At 35.5% G+C, this 25540-nt stretch overlaps 1 protein-coding gene across 1 annotated transcript in view; it reads right to left on the minus strand.

The window, feature by feature from the left end:
- The window catches only part of PCDH11X (protocadherin 11 X-linked), a 620512-nt gene that overhangs the window by 362109 nt on the left and 232863 nt on the right, over positions 1-25540 (minus strand). Inside the window, exon 3 of the mRNA XM_046673849.1 lies at positions 1071-1151. Coding sequence (XP_046529805.1) covers positions 1071-1151 — 81 coding nt within the window. The remainder of the gene's footprint in view (positions 1-1070; positions 1152-25540) is intronic.

Genomic DNA, 25540 nt, shown 5'->3' on the forward strand with positions numbered 1-25540 from the left:
TAACTTAATTTATTTAAGTCAAACTAGTTTCCCCTTGAACTGATTTGTATTAGTGAGGTTTTACTAAAATTTACCTAATTAGCATAAAACCAAAATACCCTATATTATGCTAAACCTCAAATTTAAGTCATATTATAAAACAGCAATTCTCAATTTTTTTCAGTCCATGATCTCGGAATTAGACTTAAACATCAGTGGAATAGACAACCACTTAGAAGATACTTTTTGAGGAGTGCTTGTACCTGATCCAACAAATAAACTAACTCTGTAACCAGAGGCCCACCAGGACAAATTTGAATTGACCCCACCTCTTATCAACAGAGTGACTAAGAATTGTTTTTCAGAAAATTTGCAAAGGCATATAGATAGAGCATGTGCAGAAGAGGAAATCTTGACCCGAAACGACAGCAGAACCAAAGATTCTCCTCCCCATGGAACCAAAGGACCAGAACGTGACTGGAACTTGAAAGTTGGATTCTCATCAGAGGTGAGGGGTCCGCTGTCTAGGAAGATCTGGTGTTAAAACCCATTCCCCACCTTAGCACAAACGTCTAAAATCTTACTATAAAGGTTTAAAACTTTACCATAAATGTTTAAAACCTTACCACAAATGTATAGAACCTTACCACAAATGCTTAAAGCCCACCAATCCAAACCCAGGCTGCCGGAGCTTCCCCGTGCCAGCCTATTCTCTTAACCTCTTAAATTACACACCAGATCTTGAATCAGGGAGACAGACCGGAGAGCACATCTCTCCTGTCTCCTTGCAGATTGATCTCACAAATAAAGCTGCTTTTCTTTTCCCAAAGACTGAAACTCTAATAAATTGGCTCGTTATGCACATTGGGTGGTAAGCCCTTGCTTGGTAACAACTCCACTATTAATATCAAACCACACTAGGAAGAAATATGGATTTGCTGCCACATTTTCACACTAGAGTCTGGCATAAAACCACCTAAAATCCTTTATGGAACACACATTGAGAAACACAACTTAAGAATATTTCTTACCCATTCATAAAAATCAGTTAAAAGGAATAGAGAGGAAATATCAAGTGTTTCCCTTCATACCTGTGGTTGGGGATGAGTCCAGATCTCCACAGTTGTTGCCTCTTTCATAGGGGTGCGAGAACGTACAACCTCCTTCACTGGCTTTAGAAGGGAAAAAAAAATAGAAGTATTTTTTAGGGGTTTGTTAAAAGTGAAAAACATGGTGCATTGCATACATGCATCAAACACAGGTAAATAAGGTAATGCCTGGGTAAATATCTCTTCTAGATATAATAGTTATTGAGGGCTCACAATGTGGCAGGTGCAGCTCTAGGTAGTGGGAATAAAAAAACAGAAAATAAATTCCTTTTCTCATGGAGCTTACACTCCAGTATTAAATTTAGGAGTTCCATTAAGCTTATGAATGGAATTGTGGAGGACAATTTAAAATATTTAAGTGGGTTAAATTTGAGCTGGAGAGAATTTCAGTCCAATGCTTTTACAACTCTGTGGCTTCGACAGCTTGTATTTGTAAATTCATCCTTGTTTGAAATTAAAGTCTATCCTGTGTCTGCCACCACATCACAAACTTGCTATCTGTTATACAAAGATATTTAATAGACGTTATAAATGCCAAGAAATTTGTGAACCAATACACAGATACTAATCTCCCAGCCCAGAATAATTACCAAGGTCTTGAAAAGATGGCGTCCTTATCAATTAAACTTTCCTCAGGACATAGAGAGGGTACGTTCTCTGTTTTAAAAATATTGAATGTATACTACACACATTTTCTGTACATGTGATTTTAGTATGGGGTAAAAGAATAGGTAAAATGTTATCATTTGATCAATGGAAAGGAAAGATTTTTCAAGGAAACTGAGAAAACCCAACTCAGCGACTGTTGGAAGCTTTCATGCTCTAATAGCAGAGCTGAGTAGTAGTGAGAGAGACCTTATATTACACTCTCAGGACTTTGAACTACTGTTTGATTTACTACAATTTGCAGTGTTGCCACTATTACTTGACAGGGTTTGGGAAGGGAGGAGAACATCCCATCAAAAAATATGTCTCCCTGTATAAGGATTATTTTATGCTGATAATTTTTAAGAAACAGCAAACATAGGAAAAGCTCTGAAAACTGAGTAGAAGTTACCCTTTTGTAAGAGACATTGACATTTATAAGGGAAAACTCCATTTGTAAGGATGGCTCCCTCTCTGTACCAATAAGAAGAGGATGACTAAATCTCTAGAAACTCTTATCGATGGAGAAGGCAACACACCTAAATCTGCATAACAGCCTTACCCTTGTTTACTGTGTTCTTCCTGGTAACCTTCTATAACTGGCTCTCCCACCCCCAACATTTTCTTTTGTCTTTAGCTGGAAATGGTACAGGCATATCTTGTTTTACTGTGCTTCACTTTATTGCACGTCACAGATACTGCGTTTTTTCAAATTGCAGGTTTCTGGTAACCCTCGGTGCAGCAAGACTATTGGTGCCATTTTTCCAACAGCATTTCCTCACTTCATGTCTCCATGTCACATTTTGGCAATTCTTGTAATATTCCAAACACTTTCATTATTATATTTCTTATGGTGATCTGTAATCATTGATCTTCGATGATGCTACTGTGATTGTTTTGGGGACCACAAACTGTGCCCATATAAGAAGGCGAACTTAATCAATAAATGTAATGTGTGTTCTGACTGTTCCACCAACCAGCAGTTCAGTATCTCTTCTGCTCCTAGGGCGTCCCTATTCCCTGAGACACAACAATTTTGAAATTAGGCCAATTAATAACCTTACAATGACCTCTAAGCGTTCAAGTGAAAGAAAGAGTTGCACATCTCTCATTTTAAATCAAAAGATAGAAATGATTAAGCTCAGTGAGGAAGGCATGTCAAAAGACAAAATAAGCAGACAGCAAGGTCTCTTGTGCCAGTTAGCCAAGTTGTGAATGCAAAGAAAATGTTCTTGAAGGAAAACAAACAAGCTGCTCCAGTGAACACATGAATGATAAGAAAGCTAAGCAGCCTTATTTCCGATATGGAGAAAGTTTTAGTGGTCTGGATAGAAGATCAAAACAGCCACAACATTCCCTTAAGCCAAAACTTAACCCAGAGCAAGGCCCTAACCCTCTTCAATTCTATGAAGGCTGAGAGAGATGAGGAAGCTGCAGAAGAAAAGCTTGAGTCTAGCAGAGGTTGGTTCATGAGATTTAAGGAAAGAAGCCATCTCCATAACATAAAAGTGTAAGCTGAAGCAACAAGTGCTGATGTAGAAGCTGCAGCAAGTTATCCAGAAGATCTAGCTAAGACAATTAATGAAGGTGGTTACACTAAACAACAGATTTGCAATGTAGACAAAAGAGCCTTATATTGTAAGAAGATACCATCTAGGACTTTCACACCTAGAGAGGAGAAGTCAATGCCTGGCTTCAAAGCTTCAAAGGGCAGGCTGACTCTCTTGTTAGGGGCTAATGCAGCTGGTGACTTTCAGTTGAAACCAACACTCATTGACCATTCTGAAAATCCTAGGTCCCTTAAGAATTATGCTAAATCTACTCTGCTTGTGCTCTCTAAATGAACAACAAAGCCTGAATGACAGTATATCTGTTTACAAGATGGTTTACTGAATATTTTAAGCCTACTATTGATAGCTACTGCTCAGAAAGAGATTCCTTTCCAAATATGACTGCTCATTGACAATGCACCTCGTCACCCAAGAGCTCTGATGGAGACGTACAATGAGATTGATGTTGTTTTCATGCCTGCTAACACAACATCCATTCTGCAGCCCACGGATCAAGGAGTAATTTCAACTTCAAGCTTTCTTATTTAACAAATGCATTTCATAAGGCTGTAGGTGCCCTAAATAGTGATTCCTCTATATAGATCTGGGCAAAGTAAGTTGAAGACCTTCTGAAAGGGATTCCCCATTCTAGATGTCATTAAGAACATTCATGATTCACAGAAATACGTCAAAATAGCAACATTAACAGCAGTTTGAAAGAAGTTGATTCCAATTCTCATGAATGATTTTGAGAGACTGAAGACTTCAGTGGAGGAAGTAACTGTAGATGTGGTGGACATAGCAAGAGAACTAGTACTAGAAGTGGAGCCGGGGGCTGGCCCTGTGGCCAAGTGGTTAAGTTCGCGCGCTCCGCTGCAGGCGGCCCAGTGTTTCGTTGGTTCGAATCCTGGGCGCGGACATGGCACTGCTCAACAAACCACACTGAGGCAGCGTCTCACATGCCACAACTAGAAGGACCCACAACGAAGAATATACAACTATGTACCGGGGGGCTTTGGGGAGAAAAAGGAAAAAAATAAAATCTTAAAAAAAAAAAAAAAAAGAAGTGGAGCCTGAAGACGTGACGGAATTGCTGCAATCTCGTGACAAAACTTTAATGAATGAGGAGTTGCTTCTTATGGATGAGAAAAGAAAAGGGTTTCTTGAGATGGAATCTACTGGTGAAGATGCTGTGAAAATTGTTGAAATGGCAACAAAGGATTTAGAATATTACATGAACTTAGTTAACAAAGCAGCAGCAGGGTTTTAGAGAACTGACTCCAATTTTGAAAGAAATTCTACCGTGCGTAAAATGCTATCAAACAGCATTGCGTCCTATAGAGAAATCGTTTGTGAAAGGAAGAGTCAATCGATGTGGCAAACGTCATCATTTTCTTAATTTAAGAAGTTGACACAGCCATCCCACCTTCAGCAACCGTCACCTTGGTCAGTCAGCAGCCATCAACATCGAGGCAAAACCCTCCACCAGCAAAAACATTACAACTCACTGCAGGCTCAGATGATGGTTAGGATTTTTTATCCACAAAGTATTTTTTAATTAATGTGTGTACAATGTTTGTTGGACATAATGCTATTGCACACTTGATACACTACAGGATACTGTGAACATAACTTTTATACGCACTGGGACACAAAAATTTCATGTGACTCTCTTTATCGTGATATTTACTTTATTGTGAGGGCCTGGAACTGAAGCCGCAGTATCTGAGTTATGCTTGTATTTAAGGTGATGGCTTGGGCCATTTCGGAGAATTACTCAGTTTTCCCAGGTATCTCCCATGTATACAGGAGTTACACATGTTACTAAAGGTCTGTTTGTTCTTCTCTTGTTAATATCTTTTTTATTACAGGGGGGTTTCAGCCAAGAACATGGAAGAGTAGAGGGAAAATTATTTTTCCTCCCCTACAGTTTCAAGTGCCTCACCCTTATTATTTTGCCGTAAGAGTTTATTTTATTTATTTTTACTTCTAGTACATTCTCATAATGTCAAACCAAGAAAAGAAGTGACGATCAGATTTGGACCATCACACTTTTAAGGCCCAGTTAAGCAAGAATTATTTCGTTGTCAAATTAATTAGCAAATCACGTTTATTGTACAATGACACTATGGCTGTGACAAAAAGAATGCGGTACACATTGATATGGTCAGGCTAAGCACTCGTCACAGTATTCAACTGACAGGGAAACCAGTCAGAAAATTAAAATGGAATGTCTCCTCACAGTAGAATTTCTTCACAAAAATAATTAAGAAATAAAGATGAAACTGTGACTGAAGTAAGTCTCATTTGTTAGCCAAGTAGAGAAAACCGCTTACTGGTGGTGAGTCAATTAAATTGTGTTTGCTTGCAATAACCATAAGAAAAGTGTCTAAAGAAAATAAATTTCAGACTATTAGTCTTTCAGCAAGTACAGTTACTCATAAAGTTGAGAACATTGAGAGCAACATCAATAGAGAATTTAAGAAAACAAGGACACAATTTCCAGTGGTTTTCCTTGTCTTCTTCATGAGTTAATAGATGTTACCAACAATGCTTAGTTGTTATTATCTACTTGAGGAAGCAATGCCAAGTCTGAACTGACTGAAGAATTAGCCTCTCTGAATGAATAGTCTGTGTAGGAGAAACAGGCAAGAATATTTTCAAAAAGCCTACGGTTATTTATTGTATCAGCAGTTACTTTGTGGAAAATATTTGAGTCTATCATGTGTTATTGAACCGGTAATGTTAACAGTGAACCTCATTCATTATTGTTAATGAATTATTGTCATTTCCGTCAAAAATAGAAACTGAATATCCTGACTGGCCCTACCATACAAGCAGCTGGATGGCTTAGCAGTGGCAAAGTTTTATTGAGATTTTTTGAGCTCAGAGCCAAGATTGAAGTTTTGCTCAATGAGAAGCACTCTTGACCACTATTATTGGACACTGAATCACTTTGGAAATTAGTTTTTGCTGCAGATTCGATAAAGTCTCTTAACTCAACCTAAAATAATTCAACAAGGTAAAACAGTGCTTAGATGCAAAACTTATACTGCAGTAAAGTCATCTTGATGACAACCAAAAGTGTTTGAATCACAAGTAATGTCAAGTTACATTATACATTCCTGAGCTTTAGAAGTCAAAACAAGAAGCATAATCTCCACCTCCACACAAATTTGCAATGGATTGCAGCAAATATGCAAGTGAGGAGCTTTGGCATGACCTTCGATTAGAAAGGGTTAATCTTCAGTATAATGGCATGCTAAATGGAAATTATGAAGGAAAGAATCTAATAGAATTCCTTACATGCCTTCAAAGAGATGGATATGTTGAGATAAAACTATATGCTTGTGGCTTGATATCAGTATTTGAAAGTATTTATTTGTGTGAAAAGACATTTTCAGAGATCAGATACACAGTGCATTCATTTCATTAGTAGGTCTGTATTGCATAAAAAATTGAACTTATTGGGGCCGGCCCTGTGGCCAAGTGGTTAGGTTCGCGCGCTCCGCTGCAGGCGGCCCAGTGTTTCGTCAGTTCGAATCCTGGGTGCAGACATGGTACTACTCGTTGAGCCACACTGAGGCGGCGTCCCACATGCCACAACTGGAAGGACCCACAACTAAGAATGTACAACTATGTACCGGGGGTCTTTGGGGAGAAAAAGGAAAAAATAAAATCTTTAAAAAAAAAATTGAACTTATTATTGCTATAGTTGATGACTTGAATATCATCTCTTGAAATTTTGTGGGAGTTTGTTTTCTCTTTTATTATATAAATTCCTACTCTGGGCCTTTACAGGAAAAGTTTACTGACCCTTGATCTAGGGGAAAGGGAAAGAAAGAGTAACAATTGTGATTAATGGGCAAGCCTATGAAATAAATAGTCCGGTAGACTTTAGATGCACAGAGTGAAGAGAAGTTTTTTTGGCAGAGAAAGCAATATGGTCCAAGGCAGGGAAACCCAGGATGTGCTCAGCATAACTGGAACGCCCTGGGGATGCAGCTGAATGGTGGAACAAATGTATTTGAGCAAAGTGTGTGCTACAAGAGTTTCCAAGTCGATTTGTTTTCAGCTCTCAGATTTAACTTTATTTTTATATCAAGCCTTATTAGAGTTGCATTTCCCATGCACGTTTTAAGCATCTGATTTAAAAATTTTCTGTCAACTGTGAGCAGCTTTACATCTGTCTGAGCTGCCCTCTGTCAAATGCATAAAGCTGCATTTAAATGTCTATTGAATTAAGCAGAGATGGTATTTTAGGTGCTTAAACGTTTAAAGTATGTGGATGTATCTTGTTCATTTAAATTTGGCAACTAAACATCTCTATTGTATAATATGTTTCAATATTCAAATAGTAGTAAAAGTTTATTGAATTTTGTTTTGTAGAAAAAATTACAACTTAAGGGTAAAATAACACTCCCATCCCCCACAACGTTTTCCCATTACACCCCCTCGTCCACCAAACCCTATAGTTATAAGACTAATAACTAAGAAATCATCTAATGAAATTGCTGTAATATACAAAACTGCTGAGGATTAACTATAATGCAAGTGAGAGAAATGGCAATTCTAAGAAATATTAGTCTTCAAATACATTTATGCTTGACTTTTTTAAGAAAATGAAGTGTGGTTCATCAGCGACACCTGAGAAATAAACTGCAGATCTGCATTTCTGTTTCCTTACATGCACCGCATACTGAACCAAACTGTATCTTCCCTTTTACGGAGTCAGATGTCAAGCCGTCAAGAAAAAAGCAAAGTGCTATAATCACAGTCTTTACAGATTTAAGCCTCATTTTAATGCAGTTCATATTAAGACAGTGCTCAATAGTGAAAAGTGAGAAGTGCGTCTTACCATTGATCTTAAAGAGTTTAGAGAAGTGTCACTGGCCTTACTGGTAAAAAGAAAAAAATAATACTTCCAAGAGAAGGATGGATAAACACTGGATCTTCTTCTTATCCCCGAATCGGATATTACTAGTTCATAGTTTAGACATTGGAAGGGAATTTGACGTTGTTTAAAAATGTATATAAACCTTTAAGCACTAATACATTATTTCACCAGTGACGTCCGGTTGGTCTAACAAAATAGATGTACACGAAAGAAAGATGCTCTTTTATATAATTTCACGTTTCAGAATTTTGAAATTTCATCGCTTAAAGAATTGGTCATAGTCTGCTTGAATGATTTTATTTATGGATATGGGAAAGAGCTGGCTCATATGGAGCATTGATTCAGAGTAAATGCCCAAAACTCTATTAAATCTCCCCCAATTTTCTGTCTGAGGTAAGAAGTAAGGAAATTTTCAGCCAAATTTCCATTCTCAGAAATGTGAATTATAGCTCAAAATATATACAGTGATATAGATTTTGTGACAAATGGGAAAATATTTTCAGCTTACAAAGGATTTAGTTTTTCAGGAAAATAATAAGAAACTGTAACAGCTTACATAAAAGAATAAAATTCACTTCCCAAAATATCACTACCTTGCTGAAAAAGGCTTGTGAAGTAACGTAATTTGATTGAACCCTTTGAGTCTGGGAGTACTTCTAACTATGCTTCTCAAATGTTTTCCTGACAGTGTCACACAGACTCTGAGCTTTAGTGACTTATATTAACTGCATTCTTTAACCTAACTAATCCCCAAACTAGTGGGTGAGGTAAACGTAGACTGATTCTGTGATAGCTTTAAGGAGAAATGTGGGATGCATCCTTTATTCTCCCACCTGGAAATTTTATTGCCATTCAAACCTAATGGTAAGAAAATCATAGAATAAGATCATGATATTTCTGACTGCAGTCTCAACATTACATTATTGTTTCAAATCTAGCAAAAGGAGAGTCCAGAGGAGCTTCACTGTATTTAGCAATTACATTTCTTTCTCAAATGTAACAGGTTTTCCACTAAAAATGTATGTATGCTTCCGTTTTCTCAGTAATCATACACACACTAGGAATCTCAGATTTTGCAGAAATGTGACATTCTAAATTAGCAGAGTCATCACTTTATTTTACTTGCCAAAGACTATAAGTGAGTTTAACTGATAGATTATTGTTACTTCAGTGCCATATAGTGGACATAGTGACAGATTAGGGGAAAAAAGTCTTCTCAACCATCATATGAGACATTTCTTGGAGTCCTCTGCAATATCCAACACAATGATATATGCCTAAAGACATATAAGTATGTGGGTGATGTTTCTAGTGATTACATTTATAAAAACTTTTCCTCGTTCTCGTTTACTTCCTTCTAAGAAATCAAGATCTTTATTATAGAAATAATATCCATCAAAACTATGGCAAAATTTACAAATATGAAATGTAATTGATGCTTATTTTTGCCTATGATATATTTAATTGAAGGATTTCATGTTAAAATCCTTGGCAGAATATCAACTTTTAATTTGTATAGTAAATTACAGGGCACATTTTTCAATTGGAGTGAATACACTCCAGAAATTTCCTGAAATAGGACAAACCCTTAGATAATTCCTACTCTCCTTAATGTTTCTTAAGGTCCTCCTGCCATGCTTTTCTGTCTCACAATTAGCAGAGGTGGTAGACAATATCTAAGGAGGAAAAGATAGATGTTTAAAAGAGATTAAAATCTACTCAGCAATATGGTATAACAGTGGAAAAGGCAGGGACTTTGCAATCTGCATCCAGTTCTACATCTTACTAGTTTTATGAACTCTGTCAAGTTAAAAACGACTCTCAGTTTCATCATCTGTGAAATGAGTGTAATACAATGAGCCTCTCAGGATCATTGTATTACACCGAGTTACTATAGTAAAGTGCCTGGCGCTTTATAATTATCCTCTTCACTTGAACTATTATGGACGTATCTTCCCCAATAACATGACGTGGAAGCCATCTAGAGCCGTCCACCACATGGTTCCCTCTATCTCTGTCTCCCTCTCGCTCTCCTTTCACCTCAACATTTTTGAAACTAGAAATTCCAATTACTAACAAAAGGCTTTTGTATATCTGAAAAATAAAAATCACCAGCTGCTACAATAAATAGCACAGTAATGTGATGGTTGAGGGAAGAGGAAACAGGAAAGGCAGACATTAATTATTCTTTACTTTTTCCAATTATTACATAACCACTAATTAGGAGAAAAGTATTTTGGTTATAGATAAATTTCTCATAGCCAAACAAAAATAAACTATTTGTGAATTTAGTTGGCATTCAAAGAAAAAGTTGGTTTATAGAACTAGAGACTTCTTGAAATCTTCAAAATTTGAGAATCAATATTAATCATATTTATGAATACGTAGAGATAAATAAAAATACACAAACCTAAATTGACTATTTTAAGTTTTAAAATGAATTGACTAATTAAGATATTATAGAATGCATCTAAATTTGCTTAAAAATCAATGAAATTTTTTTGGATAGAGGCAAGAAGGAGAGGAGTTGGATTGAATGAATTTAAGCACGGAGTTTGATATTTGCTATTCATTTAAAATTTTCAAGTATCCTTAATATATTCTGTTTCCTAAAACTACTGTATAGATTGCATGCTTGAAGAAATATGACAAACTTAAGCTTTCCTAATAAGTTATACAGAGTAAAGTGTTCCCATGTAAACTGACAAACTGAATTTATACTATGTTTTTTGGAGATGAGACCAGGCCAGAAAATGGACAATTTATTAATGTTTCCTGTTCACAAGGTAATGGGGGCACATTTGTCAGAATTAAAGGGACATGCAAACCTATGTTTATTAGCATTCTGGCACAGATAGGACATCAAAAATCTAGAACACCTTTCATTCTCTGATTAATCGTCCTTTATTGTTTGTATGTTTTTTGCTTTGTTCGTTTTGGTTTTTACTTGCTAATTGATGTCGAGACATGGATTTCTAAAAGCAAAACACAAATTTTATAGTGGTAGATGGAATGGTGTGGAAATGATTTAACACCAGTTTAATATAAACTAAAATTTATTTTAAGACCATATATCTTTTTCTAGGATAAGTGCCATCATCAAAGCAAAAATGATGAGGTCAAGAAAAATAGTGTTGGGTTATTCCATAGGTTTGTCTAGTATTTTCCAGGACGGTCTGAGTCCCTCTGAAGTGGTTTGGCATCACAAGAATATGCTGATCCTCCTTCTGGATGTAGTTAGACCTAAGGCAAATGTGGTGAAAAGAGAGGAGTAATTTGGGAGGAATATATTCATTTATCCATAAGGATTCCAAGGGTTCTGCCAAAAGCAAACAGCTATTTTGAAATTGTCTTCAAAGGTAACAAATCACCAGGTGGAAAAATCAACAAGCTTGGAGGACTTAATTAGATCTTTTATCTTAATCATCAACGAGATGAGTGTTCGAGTGTGTGTTTAAGGAAGGGGGAATGTTATAGCAGGGGGATGAATTAACACTTAAAAGCTCAGAGGTTTAACAAAACCTGCCATGAGATTTGCCAGATGGTTTGGTACCGGATTGTAAAACTTGAAACTAATCTTCGTTTAAGAGTTTTAATGGTTGTATCTCTCTTATAAAGCCTCTTGCTCTTCTGCTAGGGTGATTCTGCAAAATTATAGATCAGGCTTTAAAGAACGGCTTCTATGAACAGAGTCTCCTTAAATCTCAGCTAAACTGAGCAAGAAGATTACATGTTATTATGATGGAGCACAGCAGGATTTTCCCCCAGCAAACATAATGATGTGAAAAAGGATAAAGCTATCACTCTGTGCAAAGAGGTCAGCCATAGAAGAACAATGCTTTTCACGCAGATTATCTGCACATGCTGAAATGTTCACATTGCAAAAGCTTTTTCTTAATGTTTCTGTGAAGAGCTCTGATCCTGACAAGCATCCAAATCTAGATAGCAAGACCCAGTGATCATATATCTCTATGAGCTGGCCTGCCCTAGGGCACTTGGAAGAGATTGTATCTGTCACAGACATTACTGGAGAAAAATAAAATATAATATTTATTTCTCAGGTAATTTATATTTAACCCTAGCTTGTCAATTTTATTTGAGGAAGAAGACATTTTCTCATTTTTACATAACTTAAGCTTGTTAAATTTAAGAATAAAAAAGCACACAAAAGAGCAAAACAGTAACTACACAGAACTGTAATTCAGTATGTATTTTCATATCTTAGTATTCCTACTGAAAGCCAATTACGCTATGTGTCATAATAATGAGCCTCAAATATTCAGTAGAAGAGTTACGCAGTCATCAGATTAATTAACACCAGATTGTTTGAACTTTCATATTTTAAATACCAAGCCTTATCAGAAAATACCAGTAAATTATGTTTAACACCTTAAAAGAATAATTTATGTTTGCTTATTCATTAGATTATTTCTTGCTTTCACCTCTCTCAGAATGGCTGAAAATTACTCCTCAAAGTAGACACTTATATTTCAAACTAATGGCTCCCTATTACTTTTCAAGAACTTGACCCAAATAAAGACACACATATGTACATGTACACACACACACTACTATAAACTTCACTTAGTCCTCATTTTCAAAGTAATTTTTGTCATTGCTGTGACCATAAATTCCTAAGAATAAACTATATAAGTGGCATCCAGCCTGATCTCTTAAATGGTTTCTAATTATTTAAAGGTGACAATGAAAGCATTAAAAACTATTCTAAACTTATAATTCAGAAATAACAATTATACATGTTCAAAGATTTTATACATTGTTAGAGCAGGGGTAGGGGTTGTGGGAAACTTTTGCTATAAAGCACTTTTTTCCACTAGGAATTGAAAGAGCTCAAGAGTGAGATCAATTGATTATTCAGCATCTTAACGCAGGGTGGTTTTTATATAAAAATTTATTATTTTTAATTTCTTCTAAGAGATGTGACAGTAAAAATAATTCGTGTATTTATGGCACACTTTTAAAAGCGTGTCTTTCACTTGAAAACATTTCCATGCGTAGGTCTCTTTAATGGAGAAATATATAATAATTTATTACACGTTATAGTAATGTGCAATTTGAAAGATAAAAGTAATATTTGAAATCAGAAAGAAAAATACAGCAATAAGCTGGCCAAATTTATGCTCAAAATACTAAGTGTGAATGCAATTTATCAAAAATTATAATGTCCTTATTATTCATAGAAATACAGTATAAATTAGGTTAGACTCCCAAAGATTTAACTACTCCCTGCAATGAAGACTACCATACAATGAGGATAGTTTAGGTTATTGGCATCATTCTTGTTGCCATTAAAATAAAATTATAAACGGACTCTAATGTATATAAACTAGATGCCATCGTAAGGAAGATCTGCTATACATCTGTAGTACTAATATTATCCATAGGCCCCCACAATCTATGTTTAAGATGAATTAAATTTTTTCTAGAACACACACACAAAATAATGTCTTTATCACTACCATCAGTCTGTAATTTTGCTTTCAGGAACTCTCCCTAATGATTATGTCAAATGAAAAAGTCTCTCTTTGTTATATATTAAAATTTGGATTGATAATTTTTGAATGTTAAACAAGTTTATCCTTAACTATAAATGAATTATAATTGTATCATCTGTGTCTACTCTAACTTCTTATCATTCAGACATCAAAATGATGACACCAATTATGTAAATAGAGAATGGAATTATGGACTTATAGTTTTATCTTCTATGTTTTCCAAGGTGAACACAAGATATGTGGCAAAAGATTTGTCAGAGAACTGGTGGCTGAAGCGATTATGAATCAGCTTTCTTTTCTAAAAATCAATTACAATTCACAAATTAAAGAACTATGCACCTTTTGCCTCCTAATATCAGGACATTAAGTTCAAGAGTGGGACAGAAAGAGGGAACAGTCCTATTTCCTTATGGAAATTATGATTTACCTCAAGATTTATATCATAAGACACAAAAAGGCACTTCTTCCCAACCTTAAGTATTTGGTGAAGGAATGTTAAAAATTTACGAAATCTATGTTTCAACTCCAATCAAGATTCACATACCATGTAGAAACAAAGTCTTACTAGATTTCTTGTCCAAAAGAAAACTGTCCTGTGAGGCTGCTGAGTGTTTCAAAGATGCTATTTATATTGTTATTTGGCAACATAAACATGGCCAAATAAGCGCCATCATTGCTACTATGAGAACTTGGTTTAGTAAGTATAAATTCAATGCTAAAGAATTAAAAACAATCCATGAAGGTACACTATTTAAGCTATTCAATAAAATCCGTTTTTAGCACAAAAAACTCTTACTAATTAACTATTTTAAAAACACTCATTAGTATTGTTTGCTAAACATATATATCTGCAATTCCTAGGTTGATATCAATAAGCCAGTAATGAACTGAGTCAAGATGATTTCTATAGTTAAAAAAAGTGCTAGGCTAAGGTATTGGTAAATCTGTTTTTTTGGTAAGAACCTGAAGAATATGCATTATGATTATATTAAAGCTCTTCATATAATAATGACATTTCTAATTCCTCAAGAGATACTTCTGGGAATCTCGAGTGATATGATAAGAAAATATTTTGACCTGAATTAATCTACAATCTACATCAATCAGCTAAGAACCTGAAACAAAGAGTAAACAGAAGAATAGAGAGTAATCCAAATAAGTAAAGTTGGAAAAATAATAACTATAATTATTAAGAAAAGAAAGAGCTTAGCTTTCTGAAATATGACTGGAAAAAATGTAGGCAAAAAAGAGATGTGGCCTATATAGCTGCGCATCTGCAGTTACCTGTTGAATTTAAGAGGATAGGTGAGGAAAGGGGCAATATTCTAATGTCAAGAACAAAAACAAAATAGAGTCTGTATCGGCTTAATTAAAGCAAATTTAACTTCACCAAAAAAAGGGAATAACAAGAAAAGATGAAAATGGAATTCTAAAATTGGAGTTAATTTACAAAGAGTAGAAAAATAATCTCTGGTTATCTTTGCATTTAGGCATTAAGAAAGATTTGCACATCATAACGTAATCAAAAACAGTAAAAGCATGGCCGGCCCCGTGGCCAAGTGGTTAAGTTCACACACTCCGCTTCAGCAGCCCAGGGTTTTGCTGGTTCGAATCCTGGGTGTGGACATGGGACCACTTATCAGGCCATGCTGAAGTGACAGCCTACATAGCACAGCCAGAAGGACCTACAACTAGAATATACAGCTATGTACTGGGGAGAAGAAGAAGAAAGGAGAAAAAAGAAAAAGAAGATTCACAACAGATGTTAGCTCAGGTACCAATCTTTAAAAACAAAATCAACAAAATACCAACATCAACAGTACATCTCTTTATGTTAGATTTTCTAAATTTAAGAAACTAGATTAAAATCTCTTCAGTTTATCTCACAGCAGATCTTATAGTAAATGGTCTTTAAGGACTAATTAAAATGGGGGAAAAGTAAAGGTGAATGACCTATGCTTCTGAGAAAGCAAACATTTCATAAATCAAGAGTTTTATAATTCTTATATTATTACTTTCCCATCAAATGTATTGAGGAAATATTAATTTATTTATTTACTAGACACACTGAAATGTTATTTTTAAAAAGACACTCATTATATACATACATAAGAACAACAGTGAGATTATGAAAAAGGCAGGAATGTTGAAATCCTTTTGAAGTCAAGAGAAAATGCAATTACTTGGCAATGTTGTTTGGGTATAGTGACTGCAGAAATAAACTACACTAATAGCAAACCTTTTAAGCTATTATTTCTTAAACTGTCTACTTCACCCTAAGCCTAACATGACTAAATAGTATGTCTAATCTAGTTCAAGATCTACAGATTGTATTCTAAGTTTTAAATATCTAATCAATTTGGCTTTTTATTTGTAATAAGTTCTTTTTTATAAGTAGTTTGAGTAGATAGGTAAAAATAACACAGAATTTATGAACAGAGGCTTCAGAATCATGCCGACCTGAATTCAAATGCCGTTTGTGCAAGCTAACTTGTTCTAAAACCTTGTACAAGTTAGTTAACTTGCTTGAATTTCAGTTTCCTCATCCTTAAAAAAGACAATGAGCTCAGTTTTTGGAAGATGACGGCACAGGAAAATCCTGCGCATGCCTCCTTCCAGGGGCACAACAAACCTACAAGTACCTGTGGAACAATTTCCTCTGAGAGAGATCTGGAAACTCGATGAAAAGAACCTCCACAGCAAGAGACAGCACAGAGAGGGGTAGAAGAGGCAGAGATACAATCCTACTGAGGGAAGAAAAACAACCCTAGCCACAGCACTTCACAGTCAGGAGCAATCTCAAAGGTATGGAGCTTTTCTCAGAGGAGCAGGATATTCAAGCTCCACATTAGACACCCCAGCCCTTAGATCCAGCATAAGAGAGGTAAGATCCCAAAATACCTGAGTTTGAAAACCAATAAGGAATACACCCAGGAAAACGATAGAACTTCAGGGAAAACGAAACCTGCTTTTAAAGGGCTCACACACAGACTCACTCAAACAGGAAAGCAGCACAAAAACACCATATATAAAGGTGCATAGTCCATTGGTAATAGAGACTCACTTACTAAGCTCAGAGCATATTCCAGAGAGGCAGTAGGTAGCTTCGGCCCCTCCCTCCAGGGACTGAGACACTGGAGGTAGCCATTTTTGTGACCCAGTTCAGCCATGCTGACACAGACACTGGCAGGTACTATTTGGAATCCTCCTTCCAGCTTGTTGTGCAGGGACCTGCCCTGCCCACTAGAGCACAAGAGGCAATTGTGCACAGCCAGGCAGTGTAGGCAGCCTGCTCCAGGAAATTGTCCTGCCCACCAGCACACCTCAGGCAGTTGTGTGTCTCTGGGCCACAAAGCCAGCTCATTGAAGGGAGTTGGCCTGCTCACTAATGTGCCTGAGGAACTTGTGCGCTGCTTGGCCACATAGCCAGCATATGTCTGAAGCCTGCCCTACCCAAGAACAAGCTAGCAACAGCTGTGCCAACAGACTGCAAACCAAATTGCACTGAGGATGAGCCTAGCCTACTTGCACGCCTGCAGTAATAGTGGCCCTGCAATAACAGAAGGGCACACACAGCCCACACAGGGGACACCCCTGGAACATTTAGCACAGGTGGTGAGAGGGGAGCACACTGCTGGACCTCATAAAACATCTACATGAGACCACAATTCCAAGATCAGGAGATGTACCTGATCTACCTAATACATAGAAATAAGCATAGAGAAGTAGGCAAAATAAGGAGACAAAGAAATACATTCCAAATGAGAGAACAGGACAAATCCTCAGAAAAAGAACCAAATGAAACAGAGATAAACAATCTACCTGATAAAGAGTACCAACTAATGTGCATAAGAATCCTTACAGAACTGGGGAGAATGGATGAACACAGTGAGAACTTCAGCAAAGAATTAGAAAATATAAAAAGAACCAATCAGAGCTGAAGAATACTATAATTGGAATAAAACATTCACCAGAGGGAATCAACAGCAGAGTAGATGACAGAGAAGAATAGATAGGTTATCCTGACAACAGAGTAGAGGAAATCACTCAAGCCAAACAGAAAAAAGAAAAAAGAATTAAAAAGAATGAGCCATTTTAAGGGACTACTGAGACTACATCAAGCATACTAACATTTGCATTATAGGTGACCCTGAAGGAGACAACGGGGCAGAGAACATATTTGAAGAAATAATAGCTAACAACTTCCTTAACCTGGGGAAGGAAACAGACATCCAGGTACAGGAAGCACAGAGAGTACCAAACATGATGAACTCAAAGAGGCCTACACCAAGACACATTAAATTAAAATGTCAAGAATTAAAGATAACAAGAGAGTCTTAAAAGCTACAAGAGAAAAACAACAAGTTATGTACAAGGGAAATCCCTTAGGGCTATCAGTTGACTTTTCAGCAGAAATCTCACAGGCTAGAAGAGAGTGGCAGGATATATTCAGATTGTTGAAAGGAAAAAACCTACAACCAAGAATACTCTACCCAGCAAGGTTATCATTCAGAATGGAAGGTGAGAAAAAGAGTTTGCTAGACAAGCAAAAACTAAAGGAGTGCATCACCACTAAACCAGCCTTACAAAAAAATATTAAAGGGATTTACACAGTTAAAGGCAAACATACAGTGAAGGTAGTAAATCAACCACCTATATAGCTAGTTTGAAGGTCAAAAGAGAAAAGTACTAAAGTCATCTATATCTGCAATAAGAGGGTAAATGATACACAAAAATAAAAGAGGTAAAATATGACGTCAAAGGCATAAAACATGGGTGGAGTAAAAATGTAGGGCTTTTAGTATGACATTGAACTTAAGAGACCATCAACCTAATATAGATTATATATACAGGTTATTATATATGAACCTCATGGTAATCACAAAACAAAAACCTATAATAAATACACAAAAAATAAAGAGAAAAGAACCTAAACATAACCCTAAAGAAACTCACCAAATCACAAGACAAGAAAAAAAGAGAAGAAAGGAACAGAGAACTGCAAAAACATTCAGAAAAAAAGTAAAAAAATGTCAATAAGTACATATTTATTAATAAATGTTTTAAATGTAAATGTCCTAAATGCTCCAATCAAAAGACATAGGTTGGCTGAATGGATAAAAAAATGAACAAGTTCCATATATAGGCTGCATATAAGAGACCCACTTCAGATCCAAAGACACTCACAGACTGAAAGTGAGAGGATGGAAAAAGATACTTTATGCAAATGGAAATCAAAAGAAAGCTAGGATGGCAAAGCTCATATCAGACAAAATGGACTTTAAAGCAAAAACCGTAAAGAGAGACAATGAAAGGCATTACATAATGATAAAGGGAACAAACCAACAAGAGGATATAACACTTGTAAATGTCTATGCACCCAACATAGTAGCACCTAAGTACATAAAACAAACATTAACAGACATAAAAGGAGAAATTGACAGTAACACAATAATAGTAGGGGACTTTAAGACTCCACTTACATCAATGGATAGATCATCCAGACAGAAGATCAATAAGGAAACATTGGCCTAAAATGACACATTAAGCCAGATGGACTTTGTAGATGTATACAGAATGCTCTATCCAGAAGCTGCAAAATACACATTTGTTTTGAAGGCACACAGAATATTCTACAAGATACGTTCCATATTGGGCCACAAAATAAGTCTCAATGAATTTAAGAAGATTGCTATAATATCAAGAATCTTTTTCAATCACAACAATATGAAAGTAGAAATCAACTACAAGAAAAAATCTGGAAAAATCACAAATGTGTGGAGACTAAACAAATGCTACTGAACAACTACTGCATCAATGAAAAACCAAAGAGGAAATCAAAAAATGTCTGGAGACAAGTGAAAATGAAAGTATAACATACCAAAATTTACAGGATACAGCAAAAGCAGTACTAAGAGGGCAGTTTACAGCAGTACACAACTACCTCAAGAAAAAAAAAATTTCACATAGATAATCTAAAATTACACCAAGAGGAACTAGGAAAGCAGGAGCAAACGAAGCCAAAAATCAGTAGAAGGAGGAAAATAATAAACATCAGAGCAGAAGTAAACGAAATAGAGACCAAAAAGATGATAGAAAAGATCAAGGAAACTCAGAGATGATTCTTTGAAAAGATAAACAAAATTGACAAACCTTTAGCTAGGCTCACTAACAAAAATGAGAGAAGGCTCGTATAAATAAAATCAGAAATAAAAGAGGAGAAATTACAACAAATGCTACAGAAATACAAAGGATTGTAAGAGAATATGATGAAAAGCTATACGCCAATAAATTGGATAACCTAGAAGAAATGAATAAATTCTTAGAATTATATAAGCTTCCAAAACTGAATCAAGAAATAGAGAATCTGAATAGACCAATCACTAGTAAGGAGAATGAAACAGTAATCAAAAATCTACCAAAAGGCAAAAGTCGAGGACCAGATGGCTTCCCGGTGAATTCTACCAAAAAATTCAAAGAAGATTTAGCATCTATCCTTCTCAAACTTGTCTAAAAATTGAAGAGGAAGGGACTCTTCCTAACTCTTTTTACAAGGCCAACATTACCATGATACCAAAACCAGACAAAGACAATGAAAAAAAGGTAAATTATAGGAAAATATTGCTGATGAACATAGATGCAAAAATCCTCAACAAAATATCAGTAAATCGAATACAAAGATACATTAAATGGATCATACAACACTATCAAGTGAGATTTATTCAAGGGATGCAACGATGGTTCCATGCCCAGAAATCAATCAAAGTGATACATCACATTAACAAAATGAAGAGCAGTGATCACATGATCATCTCAATAGAGGCAGAGAAAGCATTCAACAAGATTCAGCATCCATTTATGATAAAAACTATGAATAAAATAAGTAGAGTAGGAAAGTACCTCAACATAATATAAGTCACATACAGCAAACCCACAGCTAATATCATACTTAATGGTGAAAAACTGAAAGTTATCCCTCTAAGAAGAGGAACAAGACAAGAATGCCCACTTTCACCCTCTTATTCAACAAAGCATTGGAAGTCCTAAGCAGAGCTATTAGGCAGGAAAAAGAAATAAAAGGGATCCAAATTGGAAACAAAGAAGTAAAACTATCACTATTTGTGGATGACATGGTTATATATATATAAAACCCTAAAAAATCTACCAAAAAACTGTTAGAAATAATTTAAAAATACAGTGAAGTTGCAGGGTATAAAATCAACATAGAAAAATCAGTTGTGTTTCTGTACACTAACAATGAACTAGCAGAAAGAAACATCAAGAATTCAGTCCCATTTACAATGGCAACAAAAACAATAAAATACTTAGGAATAAATTTAACCAAGGAGGTCAGAGAACCTTACACTGAAAACTATAAAACAATATTGAGAGAAATAGAAGAAGGCACAAGGAAATGGAAAGATATGCCATGCTCATAGACTGGAAGAATTAACATGGTCAAAATGTCCATACCACCTAAAGCAATCCACAGATTGGATGCAATCCCTGTCAATGTCCCAATGACATTTTTCATGGAAATAGAACCAAGAATTCTAAAACTTATATGGAACAATAAAATACCTCCGAATAGCCAAATCGATCCTGAGAAAAATAAAACAAAGTTAGAGGCATCTCACTCCGTGATTTCAAAGTACACTACAAAGCTGCAGTAATTAAAATAGCCTGGTACTGGTAGAAAAAACAGACACACAGATCAATGGAACAGAATTGAGAGCCCAGAAATAAACCCGCATATCTATGGAAAGTTAATTTTTGACAAAGAATTCAAGACCATAAAATAGAGAAGTCTCTTCAATTAATGGTGTTGGGAAAATTGGAAAGCCACATGCAAAAGAATGAAAGCAGACCATTATCATACTCCATACAGAAAAATTAACTCAAAATGGATTAAAGATTTGAATGTAAGACCTGAAACCATAAAACCCCTAGAAGAAAATATAAGCAGTATGCTCTTTGACAGTGGTCTTAGCAGTATCTTTTTGAATATGTCTCCTCAGGCGAGGGAAACAAAAGAAAAAATAAACAAATGAGACTACATCAAACAAAAAGCTTCTGCATGGCAAGAGAAACCATCAATAAAACGAAAAAACAACCTACCAACTGGGAGAAGATATTTGCAAACCATATATCCAATAAAGAGTTATTATCCAAAATATACAAAGAACTCATACAACTCAAAAACAAATAACCCAGTTGAAAAGTGGACAGAAGGTCTGAATAAACATTTTTCCAAAGAAGATATACAGATGGCCATCAGGCACATGAAAAGATGTTCAACATGACTGAGTATTAGGTAAATGCAAACCAAAAACACAATGAGATATCACCTCACACCTGTCAGAATTGCTGTTATTAAAAAGACAAGGAATAACAAGCGTTGGAGAGGATGCGGAGAAAAGGGAACCTCTGTACAAAGCTGGTGGGAATGTAAATTGGTGCTGCTACTACTGAAAACAGTATGGAGATGCCTCAAAAAATTAAAAATAAAATTACCATATGAACATGATGTAGTCTATACAGAAGTCAAAATATAATGATATACAGCTGAAATTTTATATGATGTTATAAACCAATGTTACCTCAATAAAAAAATAAATTAAAAAAAAGCTATTGAAAAATAAAAGAGAGGATGAAAGGCCTCTCTCTCATGGGATTGGTGTGAGAATTCAACAGATCTGTGTGCAGAGCAATTAGAATAGTACCTGGCATATATCATTAGTATTCAATAAATACTATCCTCTATTTCATGTTAGTCCAAATCAAATGCAATCACCTTGTTTAGCACTCAACATTTGGGCATTAGAGTCTATGTTAGCTTCCTATAGATTGCACGAAGAAAGAAAATCACAGTCCAATACAGCACCTAAATTATGACACATCACTTCTTTGTGGATGACCTTCTAACAACTTACCTCTCATTGTGCATAACATCACCTACCTATGTGTATAACAACACCCTATGAAGCAGCCTCAGGCTACATTACTGATCTTGTTTCCTTCTGTCTGTCCTCACTCATGCTGGCTCACCCACACTGTCTTCTTGTTGCTCCTTGAATGCATAGCCATGTTCTGACTTCTTGTTCTTTGCATGTGAAAATGTCTTCCTCTAGATTTCCACACGGCTCAATAATCCCCTACTTCTTTCAGATCTTTGGCCAAATGCCATATGCTCACATATTTAAATTTGCAATTTCTTACCATACCCTCAGAATCTCTAACTTCCTTCTTTATTTTATTCAATAATACTTCTGAGCAACTCCACTTGTATTAGTTTTCTAAGGCTGCTGTAACAAATTACCAAAATCTTGGCTGCTTGAAACAACAGAAAAAGATTATTCTTTCACAGTTCTAGAGGCCTTAAACCCAAAATCAAGGTGTCGGCAGAGTTGGTTCCCTCTGGAGGCTCTGAGGGAGAATCTGTCCCATGCCGCCTCTCTCCTAGCTTCTGGTGGCTACCCGTAACCTTTGGTACTCCTTGGCTTGGTGCTACATAACTCCAATCTCTGCTTCTTTCACATGATCGTCTTACTTGTCTCTGTGTCTTCTTCTCTTCTTATAAAGATAGCTGTCATTGGATTTAGACCTCACCCCCCAATCCACAGTGATCTCATCTTGAGATTCTTAACCTGATTATATCTGCAAAGACTCTTTTTCCAAATAAGGTCACATTTATAAGTACTGGGGATTAGAACTTGGGGATATCTTATGGGGGACACATATAAATCCACCAGATTAATTTAGTATATATGTATGCATGTATTTGTTAATTCTCAGTCTCCCTCCACCAGAATGTCAAGTCCACGACAACAAGGATTAAATATGTTTATTTATGTTGGTGCCTTGACCAATTTCTGGCACACAATGGGAGCTTAACAAATATGTGTTGAGTAAATAAAAGAAGAAAATGTGGATGTGATATAGGGGCTATCAATATAACTAGAAAAACTAGGGAGGAGAACTTGAAAAAGAGGTAAGACTTGTGTGAAGAAATTCAGAGGAGAGTGGCACCCCTGAAGTCAAGAGTATTTGTGTTAAAAGAAAAGAAAAGAGAAGAGAAACGTGGAGATGAAAAGAAAAGAAAAGAAAAGGAAAAAAAAAGGAAAAGAAAAACATCATAGTCACCTCATTCCCCGAAGAAGTGCCTGTATTGGTGATATACTTGCTAGAGATGAGCAAGCTGATGTTAAGGCTGTAGGGTTAGGAGAAATAGGATCTTTTCTTTTAATTACTCAATTAACATTAACTGAGAACCTACTATGTGCCAGATAGAGTTGTAGGATGTAGGCTAAAGGAAGATAGCTGAGATTAGATCATCATTAATATGTGATGTTTAATTTGTTCCCATTCAATGTCATTGTTTCAAAGATCTAGAGACATTTGAAAAGCTGACTAGTGTACTCCTCCATTTTCATCAAGATATTCAACATTTTATAGACAGTCGAAACATTAAGTGCCAAGAATAAAAGATGAAAATAAATGTTAGCTTGGGGAGATGATTACACTAAAAACATGACATATAAAAACATCACATAAAATTTTAAATGAGATTATCAAATGATATACTAAAAAGAAAGCAAAAATAATATGTTCAGTAATATATACTTTAAAAATATACTTGATATAAAAAAAAGGTGGTTTCCAGACCAAGATGCTCATCAACAGAGGAATTTGCTACAGTGCCAATATATAACGTTTTACATAATTTTACATAATGTGCTTCCCCCTTCACATCTATTTCTCTGACTCTCTTTCCTCCCTTTTTCCCTCATAAACATCCTTGCAATTACATTGCACCCACCTGGATAATCCGGGATAATCTTTCCACTTTGAGGTCCTTAATTTAATCACATTTGCAGGTTAAAATATTCTCAAGTTCAGTGTTTAGGATGTGGACATTTTTGAGGGGTCATTATTCTGCGTATCACATATGGTTGAATTTTTAATGGAATGAATTCAAAGTGCTGAATTTTACATAATGTGGATGTACATGGCGTTAACAGGCTGACAAAAATTTAACCATTGTTATCTTAGCATCTGTATAATATTTGCACAAATAATAAATGCAATTCTATTGTTATATTTAAATTATAAATGTCCTTGTTCTCCAATACCATTTCTATAGAACTTTAGGACAAATTGTATATTTATGCCAAGTGCTAAGATAAGTTAACATATAAACACTACTTTTAAGACCACCCACAGGTTTTAGAATCTTAGTCACGCAGCTAGATTAAAATTGTTTATATTTATGGCTTTATGCTAACCAAATTTGACTATGCTAAATTATATTGCAAGTATACATAATCATGGTGAAAATCGCATAAATAAGTGATTACATTGAAGACACATATTACTGCAAAGAAAGATTTTCTGTTGCTCAAGTTTCTTCCTTGTAATGTCATAAAATCCATGCCTTTGGATTCATCTTTGAGATCACTTTTGTGTATAAACTTAATAACGATGGATGTCTTAGTAAGTTGTCTGAAAGAGTAGAGACCTGCAAAGATGGTTAAGATGTTTAACCTACTTTCTTAAGACATTTAAGATTCTCCAGAATACCTTTTAGTATCATCTCATCCATTCTCTCTCATAGTCAAATACAAAAAACAAAATGAATGAAATAACGGGAAAAAATAATAGGAGATGTCTTCCTTCTACGCAATATTCTTTACCTGCTTTCAGTGGTGCCATTTTCTTCTAATCGTGACAAAAACTACTTGCATGGCTGCCCCAGAATTCCCTTCATTATAGCATCCCATTTAGACTTATTCTCCCTCAGCAGGTCTCCAACATAAATTTCCTTTCTCTATTATTACATCAGAT

This window comes from Equus quagga, chromosome 10 (assembly GCF_021613505.1).
Source record: "Equus quagga isolate Etosha38 chromosome 10, UCLA_HA_Equagga_1.0, whole genome shotgun sequence".
NCBI classification, from domain to species: Eukaryota; Metazoa; Chordata; class Mammalia; order Perissodactyla; family Equidae; genus Equus; species Equus quagga.